Consider the following 14,267-nt stretch of genomic DNA (forward strand, 5'->3'; position numbering starts at 1 on the left):
TTTGTCTTTGGGAGGGGCACCAGCTTCTAAATTAAGTGGTTGATTAATTCAAGGTGATCTGGCTTACATATACTAGATAGTCATAGTTATAAAAATGAACAAATAGTAGACATATAATCATACCAGAGGAGCTTAAAATGTTATAATGGCCAAAGACCCTGGACATAATAAAATACATATTGTGATATTCCATCTATACATGATCTAAAAGCAAGCTAAATCAACCTATAGTGAAAAATGAGAACATTTTTCTCTGTAGGAAGTGACTGCAGGCAAAAGATATCACACGAAATTGCTCAAGGTGATGAAATTCATTGCTTCTTTGATTCAGATGCTAATTGAATAGTTTTATTGGTTTAGAAAATTTATTGAAGTGTAGAGTTAATTTCTGTGAATTGATTTTATGAAGAGTACATCTTTGGAATTCCTATGATTCTTGTGGAAATTATGCAATTTGATGAACAAAAATGTTCATTGTAGCACTGATCCTATAATGTAAACATAGTATTTATATTTTCTATAATTAGAGAAATGATTGGAAAAGTAATAGTATGTCTATAACACATGTACAAACATGTACAAACAGTGATGTTTGAGATCTGTGTTTCTTTCTCTGGAGAGATAGCTCTTATTCATTATATACAAAAGTGTATAATATAACCACAGTTTATATTGTAATTAACAGATTAATGTCATGGTATCTGTATTTGTGTTTTTATGGCCAAAGCAAGCAAAGAAACAAACGCAAGTGAATCCAAAGAAGAGTGGACATGGATGGGCTGGGAAAAAGCTACTTGTCAAATTCTCACCAGGGATTAATAAAGAAAAGAGATAGAACAGTTTGATTTGTTTCAGGGCCTGAACACTTGGTATACTGCAAGAGGAATGAAATGAATTAATTCATGTGCTAAAAGGAAGACAAAAGATGTTCTGGAGAAATGTGTAAACCTCAGTGCTGGTTGCACTGCTGTGGGAAAAAAATGCATGTGTCAATGAGACAGTGGGATGGGTTTCATTCTGTACCTAACATTTGGAAAGTGGGTTTACTGAGGATCTGTATGAAATCATCAAACTATTGAGTTTTAAAAAGTTATTGAGTATACTAACTTTAAAAAAAAGTTTTCCTCTTAAAAGTGAATCATGAGGGACAATCAGATTTTTTTTCTTTCAAAATCTAGGAAGTAATAAGGGCCTGGGTCTCAGTAATACATGCTGAAAGTCCTGAAAGTGTCATGAGTCATGATTTGCAGACAGAATCAAACTAGATGTCAGCTCTGATGAGTCTAACCGCAGGCAGGGATCCCAAGGAGGTGTGCACCAAGGGGAGTCTGTCTTAGTTATCTGTAAGACTTGCTTTGTAGAGCTTCTTGTACACTAGGAACAGATCTCTAGCTTTCTTAGAATCACAATATGTGGATTGGAGGGGGACTGCCTCAGAATTAGAGATAAATAAGCCCCACAGACCTTTTCTCATGAAAGGGGAAATGGACTGGTCCAGGACAGACTTGGGGACTGTAGAACGATTTGTCATAGGATTGTCTTTCATTTTCTCAAACGATGTCTCCAGGACTATTTTATCCACGACCTCTTCATCCAAATTCTTGCCCATGAACTGCATTACCTTCTGGATTTCACGCTTTGGGTCCTGTGAGTGAGGGTAGCATTGAGTTGGACTGGAAAAGAGTTTTCACACTATCACATTTTTCCAGACATCCCTGTCAGAACCACATTCCTAAAGCAGCTTCCCTGTCCCTGGAGCTGAAGCAGTGATTTACTTACCCTCTTCATATCTTCATAGAAGAGAAAGAGAATCTGGTATCTGTCTCGAATTTCCCACCATCCTTTCACATGGTCAAACCAAGATCCCCAACTTACTATGAAAAACAAGAATTGTTTTCATGGACACAAACCTTCCAAGTCAGGAAAGTTTGACTTTCCTTTTTCTTTCTTTCTTTCTTTTTTTCTTTTTTCTGGCTTCAGGTACATCAGAGAAGAAAAAATTCTGTATTAGATATTTCCAGGGTCACTGAGCTGCTCAATTCTGAGGTCACGTAGTTTCTATCAGTATTGGAGGTTTTGCTTTAATATGAGAATTAAAGTGGCTTCATGTTGATTATGCACAATCACTTGCACCCTCATATTATGACAGGGTCACACAGGCTGAGGAAAGTCTATAGGCCAGGAATCCCTGAATAAAGGCCTTTAAATAGGAGGCACAGGAAACTCTGGGGGATCAACTGTCAGGGGTTGTTCTCTCAGCTCAGCCTAATCGGGGTAAAACCACAGAGGGACAATGCATTTTTATTTACCTTTTCCATTGATGAAGGTTTCAAAATACTCATTCCAGGTGCCTGGATCGGGGAGCACCTGGCTCATCCTGTAGAAGTGGTAGTAGGAAACCATGCAGTCTTTGGCATTTCGAGCCACATAAAGGAACTTTGGAGAAGAAGAGAGGTGAGTTAAAGGAACATGAACATGAAAAGTTCTGAGTTCTCACTCTGGCTGAGTCCTCTTGGGGAATGCTCAACTCTCCTGCCCTGGCACCAAGACTCAGCCTAGAGCAATGTCACCAATTATGGTACTCCCAGCCCAGCCCTAACTCATTGAAATTTATCTCAGTTCTTGATTTCCCTTTTGTTAGCAGGGGCAAACTCTTCCTCTAGATACTCTGAATCAACTACAGAGCCACTGAGCCTTCCAGAAACCTCAGCCTGATTTCTGGGAAAGCAATCACTCCACCTAGTGTTTCGATGTGGAGCAGCACCATGGATCCTACTTGCTATGAGCACAAACTTTCTTCCATGATGGTCACTTTCAAAACTGTGTGTTTCTACACAGAATAAACAAATGCCATGTGCGTTTGAATAAGGACCCTTTTGGGAGACTTTTTCACCTTGCTAGAGATCTAACCCATGTTTCCTCCAAATCCAAATGCTTCTGCGCTCCAATGGAAAGAATTTTCTAAAGTTTCAGTTTATTTATTTATTTATTTATTTATTTATTTATTTATTTATTTATTTATTTATTTATTGATTCTTGCACTTTGTACTCAGGTTGTCTTTCACCTCAGTATTGACTGACGTTTTATGAATTTCTTCTTTCCTTTTCATGGATGTGGCTTCCAGTCACAACACAGGACTCTCACCTTTCCTCAGTCCTCATTCATCCCCTTTCCAAGTTCTTACATTTCTCTATCCAGATGCACACAGTCTGAGAGTTAGGCTACTTCTGGTTTTTAACATTCAGTGTTTCATATATAAATCATTAAATATGCATAATATTTATAATGTATATGATATATAATATATATGTGTATATACAATTATAAAACACCATTTCTTTATTTGATGATTTGACTCAAAGTCACACCTTCTTTCCTTATGTCATTTACGATACAATGATCTATTTTATACAGCATTAACATTTTTTTATTTTTGCATACAACAGGTTTGTCAGAAGTTTTTGGGGGCCAACTCTGACTCTTCTTTGGCAGACACCCTTATGAAGGTCTCTTCCCTTATGTATGTTGTGTGTATGTATGTATGTATGTATGTATGTATGTATGTATGTATGTTGCAATGTATGATCATGATCACAGTGGTAATCTGGGGGTCTGCGCTGAAATGACTCTTCAGAAAAGATCATGTGTATTTCTGTTGAGTATACTCTTGTTTTTGGTACTGGGGTCATCTTAGCTGACTTGTATGAGCTTGTAGTGTCCTGAACAGGGCAAAAAGCGGGAATTCATCTTTAAAACCTTTGAGGGGTGACAAAAGACTATCCAGAAACTACCCATGGTCTCCTTTACGACCCACAATGTACATTATATTGGTAAATTGCCTTCTGTTGTTTGAACTCACTGACAAGCTGTTTCCAGAGTTGGGTTACTCTACACACATTTCAACACCAAGCATGTAGTTCTAAGTGATCTCCAAGATCCCTTATCTGGGGAGAGACTATTCCACTAACTCTGTTACAAGGAGGGGAGAGAACAGTAAATTGCTTCTGTTACTGAGATAATCTGGAAGTTGAACTATTTCCTACAGGTGTAACTTTGTTTAGCCCACTGGGAAAGAGATGCTAGATCAGCTCTTGGAAACCTTAGCCATAGAGAGAAACCTCAGTGTGAAACTCCAGCTGATGCTTAAACTTCCTCAGTTTCTTGAAAATGGTGTGAGCACAGGATCTCCTGATGTTATCTCTTTCCTACCAGTCCTTTACTTGGAGGAATACTCTGCTCAGCCTGGGTATTTTATGAGTAAACTGACTGGCTATCCCAATGGAGATTCATCAGTAGTTTTTGCTAGATGTTTGTGAGTCCTCCCTTTGTAATATTATCTTTCTACTGTGATTTGTTCCTTGACCTGGAAGCCTTGCCCAGGGACACACTATGCTCTGCTTGGGAATCTCAGTGCTGGGAACACAAAGTATCAGATTCAAGAGGGCTTGTCCAGGCAATTTCTGCTTGAGGACCTGATTTGTTGTTTGTCTGTCTGTCTATCTCTCTAACTCCATCCTTTCATCTGCATGCTGCTTGCTATTTATTTTTCTTTGGCTTGTTTTATATACTTAATAACCTCACTCATTCAAAACTGAAAATATACCCATTGAAGACTATTCTCTGTACCACAGAGCTCAACTCCTCCACCTACATATACATGGAAGATGATGACCCATGATACCAAAGCTCTCTCCTCATTCTCTTATCTCCTTGTGTATGTTCTGTTTCAATCCCTGTGCAAACATTAAAGCTAATGTTGCTGAATTATCCAGGGGATCAAATACCACTGCACAGGTCCATGATAGTTATGCTTTTCTTAATTTTATTTCAGTTTTATTTTTTGTAACTTGGGGATTTCCTCAGCTTACTTGATCTCAGATAATATCAAGAGGTATTCCTCAGTGACTTCATGATAGCTGGTCCCAGTAATGCCAGGAATAGAATTGGCATTCCTCACCCACCTTTACAGACAATACACAGTCATTTGATTGTAGGAGCTCCAACAATATTTCTGCTATCTATAAATACTTTAGTCCTTTCAAAACAATCCTTAAAGCTTAAATTATGCGATGGTTTTATTTATATTGATGTGTTGCCTGCTTCTATGATCATGACCCATGTGCAAGCAGTACCCATCCAAACCAGAAGAGGGCATCATATGCCCTAGTACTGAAGTTTCAGACAGTTGTGAGCTAATATCTGAACCTCTGTCCTCTGGAAGAACAGTCAATGCTCTTAAGCACTGAGCCCATTTCTCTAGTCCATTTTTATCTTTCTTTCACTATTTCCATTTAAAAAAGAAAAAGATTATTCTTAGAAAAGCCATTGCCTCATCCTTGAATCTCAGCTCCACTCACTGCACGATTACTGTACCTTTGGCATACTCCTTGGTATACCCATGGTATACTCCTACCATGGTCCAACACCCTCAAAATGTCAGGAACACAATAGACAAGACATTGGGACACATGACATAATCCTAGAAAGAGTGAAAGCAGCTTGGAGGCTTCTGAGGCTCCATCCAAGCCTCCTCTGCAGCTCCACTGGGATTTACCCTTTGAACATCAGTCCTTTGCACTTGATCTGCTCAGTCTTCTTTGTGCTCCACTCCATAAGCCCTCCTATAGCCTACAGCCTATGGTTCCCATTCCCCACTCCCAGTCTGCTTCACTGAAGAACACATGATCCCCAGTACCTCAGTCTGCCCTCGGCCTTCACATCACATTTGAAAGCCTCTGGGGAACCACTTTACTAAATCTAGCATGGTATTTGACTTTACTGCACAGTATTAGGTCTCAGAGATACAGCATACTGCTAAGGAAGCTATACTCACTCAGGCTGTGAAGGCCAGAGGCTCTGGGCTCCGTGCTCCAGTCCCGATAGGAACTGCTACTGTCTTACCTTACAGTTGTTTGTCCAGAAAGACGGTGGCAGCAGCTGAGTGGGAAGATGGGTCCTTAATATCCTTGGAGCTGGCATCGCATTGGCTTTCTCCACACCTGTAACACAATTCAGGAGATGATTGCACAGTCTGCTCAGCACATGAGAACATCCACTCCAGGCTGCCCACTCTCTCCCTACTTATTCAATATAGTAATTGAAGTTCCAGCCAGAGCAATCAGACAACAAAAGGAGATCAAGGGGATACAGATCGGAAAAGAAGAGGTCAAAATATCACTATTTGCAGATGATATGATAGTTTATTTAAGTGATCCCAAAAGTTCCACCAGAGAACTACTAAAGCTAATAAACAACTTCAGCAAAGTGGCTGGCTATAAAATTAACTCAAATAAATCAGTAGCCTTCCTCTACACAAAAGAGAAACAAGCCGAGAAAGAAATTAGGGAAACGACACCCTTCATAATAGACCCAAATAATATAAGGTACCTCGGTGTGACTTTATCCAAGCCGGTAAAAGTTTTGTACAATAAGTACTTCAAGACACTGAAGAAAGAAATTGAAGAAGACCTCAGAAGATGGAAAGATCTCCCATGCTCATGGATTGGCAGGATTAATATTGTAAAAATGGCCATTTTACCAAAAGTGATCTACAGATTCAATGCAATCCCCATCAAAATACCAATCCAATTCTTCAAAGAGTTAGACAGAACAATATGCAAATTCATCTGGAATAACAAAAAACCCAGGATAGCTAAAACTATCCTCAACAATAAAAGGACTTCAGGGGGAATCACTGTCCCTGAACTCAAGCAGTATTACAGAGCAATAGTGATAAAAACTGCATGGTATTGGTACAGAGACAGACAGATAGAACAATGGAACAGAATTGAAGACCCAGAAATGAACCCACACACCTATGGGCACTTGATTTTTGACAAAGGAGCCAAAAACATCAAATGGAAAAAAGACAGCATTTTCAGCAAATGGTGCTGGTTCAACTAGAGGTCAAGTGTAGAAGAATGCAGATCGATCCATGCTTATCACCCTGTACAAAGCTTAAGTCCAAGTGGATCAAGGACCTCCACATCAAACCAGACACACTCAAACTAATAGAAGAAAAACTAGGGAAGCATCTGGAACACATAGGCACTGGAAAAAATTTCCTGAACAAAACACCAATGGCTTATGCTCTAAGATCAAGAATCGACAAATGGGATCTCATAAAACTGCAAAGCTTCTGTAAGGCAAAGGACACTGTGGATAGGACAAAACGGCAACCAACAGATTGGGAAAAGGTCTTTACCAATCCTACAACAGATAGAGGCCTTATATCCAAAATATACAAAGAACTCAAGAAGTTAGACCACAGGGAAACAAATAACCCTATTAAAAAATGGGATTCAGAGCTAAACAAAGAATTCACAGCTGAGGAATGCCGAATGGCTGAGAAACACCTAAAGAAATGTTCAACATCTTTAGTCATAAGGGAAATGCAAATCAAAACAACCCTGAGATTTCACCTCACACCAGTGAGAATGGCTAAGATCTAAAACTCAGGTGACAGCAGATGCTGGCGAGGATGTGGAGAAAGAGGAACACTCCTCCATTGTTGGGGGGAATGCGTACTGGTACAACCATTCTGGAAATCAGTCTGGAGGATCCTAAGAAAATTGGACATTGAACTGCCTGAAGATCCAGCTATACCTCTCTTGGGCATATACCCAAAAGATGCCGCCCCAACATATAAAAAAGACACGTACTCCACTGTGTTCATTGCAGCCTTATTTATAATAGTCAGAAGCTGGAAAGAACCCAGATGCCCTTCAACAGAGGAATGGATACAGAAAATGTGGTACATCTACACAATTGAATATTACTCAGCTATCAAAAACAACGAGTTTATGAAATTCGTAGGCAAATGGTTGGAACTGGAAAATATCATCCTGAGTGAGCTAACCCAATCACAGAAAGACATACATGGTATGCACTCATTGATAAGTGGCTATTAGCCCAAATGCTTGAATTACCCTAGATGCCTAGAACAAATGAAACTCAAGACGGATGATCAAAATGTGAATGCTTCACTCCTTCTTTAAAAGGGGAACAAGAATACCCTTGGCAGGGAAGAGAGAGGCAAAGATTAAAACAGAGACTGAAGGAACACCCATTCAGAGCCTGCCCCACATGTGGCCCATACATATACAGCCACCCAATTAGACAAGATGGATGAAGCACAGAAGTGCAGGCTGACAGGAGCCGGATGTAGATCGCTCCTGAGAGACACAGCCAGAAAAAAAAAAAAAAAAACAACAAAATTTAGATGCCCAAACTACCAGACCCAAGGATTACAGAAAGCCACTAATGACAACACATCCCACACCTGTGTAGCATGTTCAACTTCAATAGATGTGTCCCACACACATCACTGGATTTCTACATTCCTACCCTGGGATTATTCCTCCTCCTCCTCCTCCTCCTCCTCCTCCTCCTCCTCCTCCTCCTCCTCCTCCTCCTTTTGCTTCTGTATAGGAATTAGTCAGCCTGAGTTCATGAAACCCCCCAATTTCTCTGAGACCTATAAGAATGGACTTCCCACATTTTACCATGTTGCTTGGATTCTCATCAGTGCCCTTTCATGCTGCTGTCTATCTGTATGACCATGGGGTTAACAATTCTCCTACAAGACTTACATCTCTAAGGAAACTCCTCTTAGTGTCCCTCTCAACCCCCAAACCTGAAGTCTCTTATTGGAACCTCAAGGAATTCACTCTATCATTTTGACGATAATGACCTGGAAGCCAACAATAACCAAATTTGTCCTTTTGAGCCAGAGCTGATCAGAAACAGTGAGCAGACTCTTTCCACCTCCCTTCCTGTCATATCAAAAACATCTCTCTGGTTCTGTGCAGTGATGTTTCTTCTATTACATCCTTTCTGATACATGGTTTGTGATGTTTGCACTTCTATTTACAACTCTTGTAGGGACTTTCTCTGTGAATCTTTGAGATAAACTGGAGTAAGATGAAATAAAGATATTGCAGACTGTCCCTAAGGTCTTTCCTTTAATCTAGCAATCAGGCTCTTCAAATAATGGCAGTGGAGAGGTTAGAGAATTAGTCCTGCATTGCTTCAAAGATTGCATGAAATCATTCTGTTAGGCGGCACATTTGAATCTGGACTGTGATCCACAGAAAATGGTAAAGATTCTCTTATATGAATAATCTGAAAACCTGTCAAACAAGGAACAGAGATACTTTTAAAAAACTAGAATTGTGGCTGCCGCTGCAGAGAGCCCCTGGGCAGCACCCCACGAGCGAACCTGAGCCTCGGGACCACAGGTAAGACCAAATTTTCTGCTGCAAGAAAGCGGCCTGGTGAGCTTGGGACACACGGAAGCAGAATTTCTCTAGGACCGGGCACGTTCTGTGTTTACCGGAAGTCCCACACCCTCGGATCCCGGCCCGCAGCAGCTCTCTGCCCCCAGACCCGGTGAGAGAGAGACCCAACCGCCTGGACAGGTGGGCACTCCTGAGGCTGCAGAGCGGAAGAGAACACCAACACTGCTCACCCCTGCCCACATCCCTGGCCCAAGAGGAAACTGTATAAGGCCTCTGGGCTCCTGTGGGGGAGGGCCCAGGAGCGGCAGGACCCCTGCCTGAGACACTGCTGGAACCTGAAATAAACAGACCGGATAAACAGTTCTCTGCACCCAAATCCCATGGGAGGGAGAGCAAAACCTTCAGAGAGGCAGACAAGCCTGGGAAACCAGAAGAGACTGCTCCCTGCACACACATCTCGGACGCCAGAGGAAAAAGCCAAAGACCATCTGGAACCCTGGTGCACTGAAGCTCCCGGAAGAGGCGGCACAGGTCTTCCTGGTTGCTGCCGCTGCAGAGAGCCCCTGGGCAGCACCCCACGAGCGAACTTGAGCCTCAGGACCACAGGCAAGACCAAATTTTCTGTTGCAAGAAAGCTGCCTGGTGAACTCAAGACACAGGCCCACAGGAACAACTTAAGACCTGTAGAGAGGAAAAACTACACGCCCGAAAGCAGAACACTGTCCCCATAACTGACTGAAAGAGAGGAAAACAGGTCTACAGCACTCCTGACACACAGGCTTATAGGACAGTCTAGCCACTGTCAGAAATAGCAGAACAAAGTAACACTAGAGATAATCTGATGGCGAGAGGCAAGCGCAGGAACCCAAGCAACAGAAACCAAGACTACATGGCACCATCGGAGCCCAATTCTCCCATCAAAACAAACATGGAATTTCCAAACACACCAGAAAAGCAAGATCTAGTTTCAAAATCATTTTTGATCATGATGCTGGAGGACTTCAAGAAAGACATGAAGAACTCCCTTAGAGAACAAGTAGAAGCCTACAGAGAGGAATCGCAAAAATGCTCTGAAAGAATCGCAAAAATCCCTGAAAGAATTCCAGGAAAACATAAATAAACAAGTAGAAGTCCATAGAGAGGAGACACAAAAATCCCTGAAAGAATTCCAGGAAAACACAATCAAACACTTGAAGGAATTAAAAATGGAAATAGAAGCAATCAAGAAAGAACACATGGAAACAACCCTGGATATAGAGAACCAAAAGAAGAGACAAGGAGCTGTAGATAGAAGCCTCACCAACAGAATACAAGAGATGGAAGAGAGAATCTCAGGAGCAGAAGATTCCATAGAAATCATTGACTCAACTGTCAAAGATAATGTAAAGCGGAAAAAGCTACTGGTCCAAAACATACAGGAAATCCAGGACTCAATGAGAAGATCAAACCTAAGGATAATAGGTATAGAAGAGAGTGAAGACTCCCAGCTCAAAGGACCAGTAAATATCTTCAACAAAATCATAGAAGAAAACTTCCCTAACCTAAAAAAAGAGATACCCATAGGCATACAAGAAGCCTACAGAACTCCAAATAGATTGGACCAGAAAAGAAACAACTCCTGTCACATAATTGTCAAAACACCAAACGCACAAAATAAAGAAAGAATATTAAAAGCAGTAAGGGGAAAAGGTCAAGTAACATATAAAGGCAGACCTATCAGAATCACACCAGACTTTTCGCTAGAAACTATGAAAGCCAGAAGATCCTGAACAGATGTCATACAGACCCTAAGAGAACACAAATGCCAGCCCAGGTTACTGTATCCAGTAAAACTCTCAATTAACATAGATGGAGAAACCAAGATATTCCATGACAAAACCAAATTTACACAATATCTTTCTACAAATCCAGCACTACAAAGGATAATAAATGGTAAAGCCCAACATAAGGAGGCAAGCTATACCCTAGAAGAAGCAAGAAACTAATCGTCTTGGCAACAAAACAAAGAGAATGAAAGCACACAAACAACACCTCACATCCAAATATGAATATAAAGGGAAACAATAATCACTATTCCTTAATATCTCTCAATATCAATGGCCTCAACTCCCCAATATAAAGACATAGATTAACAAACTGGATACGCAACGAGGACCCTGCATTCTGCTGCCTACAGGAAACACACCTCAGAGACAAAGACAAACACTACCTCAGAGTGAAAGGCTGGAAAACAACTTTCCAAGCAAATGGTCGGAAGAAGCAAGCTGGAGTAGCCATTCTAATATCAAATAAAATCAATTTCCAACTAAAAGTCATCAAAAAAGATAAGGAAGGACACTTCATATTCATCAAAGGAAAAATCCACCAAGATGAACTCTCAATCCTACATATCTATGCCCCAAATACAAGGGCACCTACATACGTAAAAGAAACCTTACTAAAGCTCAAAACACACATTGCACCTCACACAATAATAGTGGGAGATTTCAACACCCCACTCTCATCAATGGACAGATCATGGAAACAGAAATTAAACAGTGATGTCGACAGACTAAGAGAAGTCATGAGCCAAATGGACTTAACGGATATTTATAGAACATTCTATCCTAAAGCAAAAGGATATACCTTCTTCTCAGCTCCTCATGGTACTTTCTCCAAAATTGACCATATAATTGGTCAAAAAACGGGCCTCAACAGGTACAGAAAGATAGAAATAATCCCATGCGTGCTATCGGACCACCACGGCCTAAAACTGGTCTTCAATAACAATAAGGGAAGAATGCCCACATATACGTGGAAATTGAACAATGCTCTACTCAATGATAACCTGGTCAAGGAAGAAATAAAGAAAGAAATTAAAAACTTTTTAGAATTTAATGAAAATGAAGGTACAACATACCCAAACTTATGGGACACAATGAAAGCTGTGCTAAGAGGAAAACTCATAGCGCTGAGTGCCTGCAGAAAGAAACAGAAAAGAGCATATGTCAGCAGCTTGACAGCACACCTAAAAGCTCTAGAACAAAAAGAAGCAAATACACCCAGGAGGAGTAGAAGGCAGGAAATAATCAAACTCAGAGCTGAAATCTACCAAGTAGAAACAAAAAGGACCATAGAAAGAATCAACAGAACCAAAAGTTGGTTCTTTGAGAAAATCAACAAGATAGATAAACCCTTAGCCAGACTAACGAGAGGACACAGAGAGTGCGTCAAAATTAAGAAAATCAGAAATGAAAAGGGAGACATAACTACAGATTCAGAGGAAATTCAAAAAATCATCAGATCTTACTATAAAAACCTATATTCAACAAAATTTGAAAATCTTCAGGAAATGGACAATTTCCTAGACAGATACCAGGTATCGAAGTTAAATCAGGAACAGATAAAACAGTTAAACAACCCCATAACTCCTAAGGAAATAGAAGCAGTCATTAAAGGTCTCCCAACCAAAAAGAGCCCAGGTCCAGACGGGTTTAGTGCAGAATTCTATCAAACCTTCATAGAAGTCCTCATACCAATATTATCCAAACTATTCCACAAAATTGAAACAGATGGAGCACTACCGAATTCCTTCTACGAAGCCACAATTACTCTTATACCTAAACCACACAAAGACACAACAAAGAAAGAAAACTTCAGACCAATATCCCTTATGAATATCGACGCAAAAATACTCAATAAAATTCTGGCAAACCGAATTCAAGAGCACATCAAAACAATCATCCACCATAATCAAGTAGGCTTCATCCCAGGCATGCAGGGATGGTTTAATATACGGAAAACCATCAACGTGATCCATTATATAAACAAACTGAAAGAACAGAACCACATGATCATTTCATTAGATGCTGAGAAAGCATTTGACAAAATTCAACACCCCTGGAAAGAATAGGAATTCAAGGCCCATACCTAAACATAGTAAAAGCCATATACAGCAAACCAGTTGCTAACATTAAACTAAATGGAGAGAAATTTGAAGCAATCCCACTAAAATCAGGGACTAGACAAGGCTGCCCACTCTCTCCCTACTTATTCAATATAGTTCTTGAAGTTCTAGCCAGAGCAATCAGACAACAAAAGGAGATCAAGGGGATAAAGATCGGAAAAGAAGAGGTCAAAATATCACTATTTGCAGATGACATGATAGTATATTTAAGTGATCCCAAAAGTTCCACCAGAGAACTACTAAAGCTGATAAACAACTTCAGCAAAGTGGCTGGGTATAAAATTAACTCAAATAAATCAGTTGCCTTCCTCTATACAAAAGAGAAACAAGCCGAGAAAGAAATTAGGGAAACGACACCCTTCATAATAGACCCAAATAATATAAAGTAACTCGGTGTGACTTTAACCAAGCAAGTAAAAGATCTGTACAATAAGAACTTCAAGACACTGAGGAAAGAAATTGAAGAAGACCTCAGAAGATGGAAAGATCTCCCATGCTCATGGATTGGCAGGATTAATATAGTAAAAATGGCCATTTTACCAAAAGCAATCTACAGATTCAATGCAATCCCCATCAAAATACCAATCCAATTCTTCAAAGAGTTAGACAGAACAATTTGAAAATTCATCTGGAATAACAAAAAACCCAGGATGGCTAAAGCTATCCTCAACAATAAAAGGACTTCAGGGGGAATCACTATCCCTGAACTCAAACAGTACTACAGAGCAATAGTGATAAAAACTGCATGGTATTGGTACAGAGACAGACAGATAGACCAATGGAATAGAATTGAAGACCCAGAAATGAATCCACACACCTATGGTCAATTGATTTTTGACAAAGGAGCCAAAACCATCCAATGGAAAAAAGATAGCATTTTCAGCAAATGGTGCTGATTCAACTGGAGGGCAACATGTAGAAGAATGCAGATCGATCCATGCTTATCACCCTGTACAAAGCTTAAGTCCAAGTGGATTAAGGACCTCCACATCAAACCAGACACACTCAAACTAATAGAAGAAAAACTAGGGAAGCATCTGGAACACATAGGCACTGGAAAAAATTTCCTGAACAAAACACC

General features: G+C 40.3%; 1 protein-coding gene across 11 annotated transcripts in view; it reads right to left on the minus strand.

The window, feature by feature from the left end:
• The window catches only part of LOC148003353 (sulfotransferase 1C2-like), a 35,459-nt gene that overhangs the window by 8,248 nt on the left and 12,944 nt on the right, over positions 1-14,267 (minus strand). For all 11 annotated transcript variants that reach the window (XR_015629330.1, XM_087568453.1, XM_087568452.1 and 8 more), the window contains 4 exons: positions 5,903-6,000; positions 2,310-2,436; positions 1,780-1,874; positions 1,465-1,645 (listed from right to left, as the gene is read on the minus strand). Coding sequence is in view for 10 of the 11 variants with exons in the window: in XM_087568453.1 (XP_087424579.1) it covers positions 1,465-1,645; positions 1,780-1,874; positions 2,310-2,436; positions 5,903-6,000 (501 nt within the window). In the remaining variant the exon portion in view is untranslated. The remainder of the gene's footprint in view (positions 1-1,464; positions 1,646-1,779; positions 1,875-2,309; positions 2,437-5,902; positions 6,001-14,267) is intronic.

This window comes from Rattus norvegicus, chromosome 9 (assembly GCF_021556685.1).
Source record: "Rattus norvegicus strain SHRSP/BbbUtx chromosome 9, alternate assembly SHRSP_T2T, whole genome shotgun sequence".
Lineage (NCBI taxonomy): Eukaryota > Metazoa > Chordata > Mammalia > Rodentia > Muridae > Rattus > Rattus norvegicus.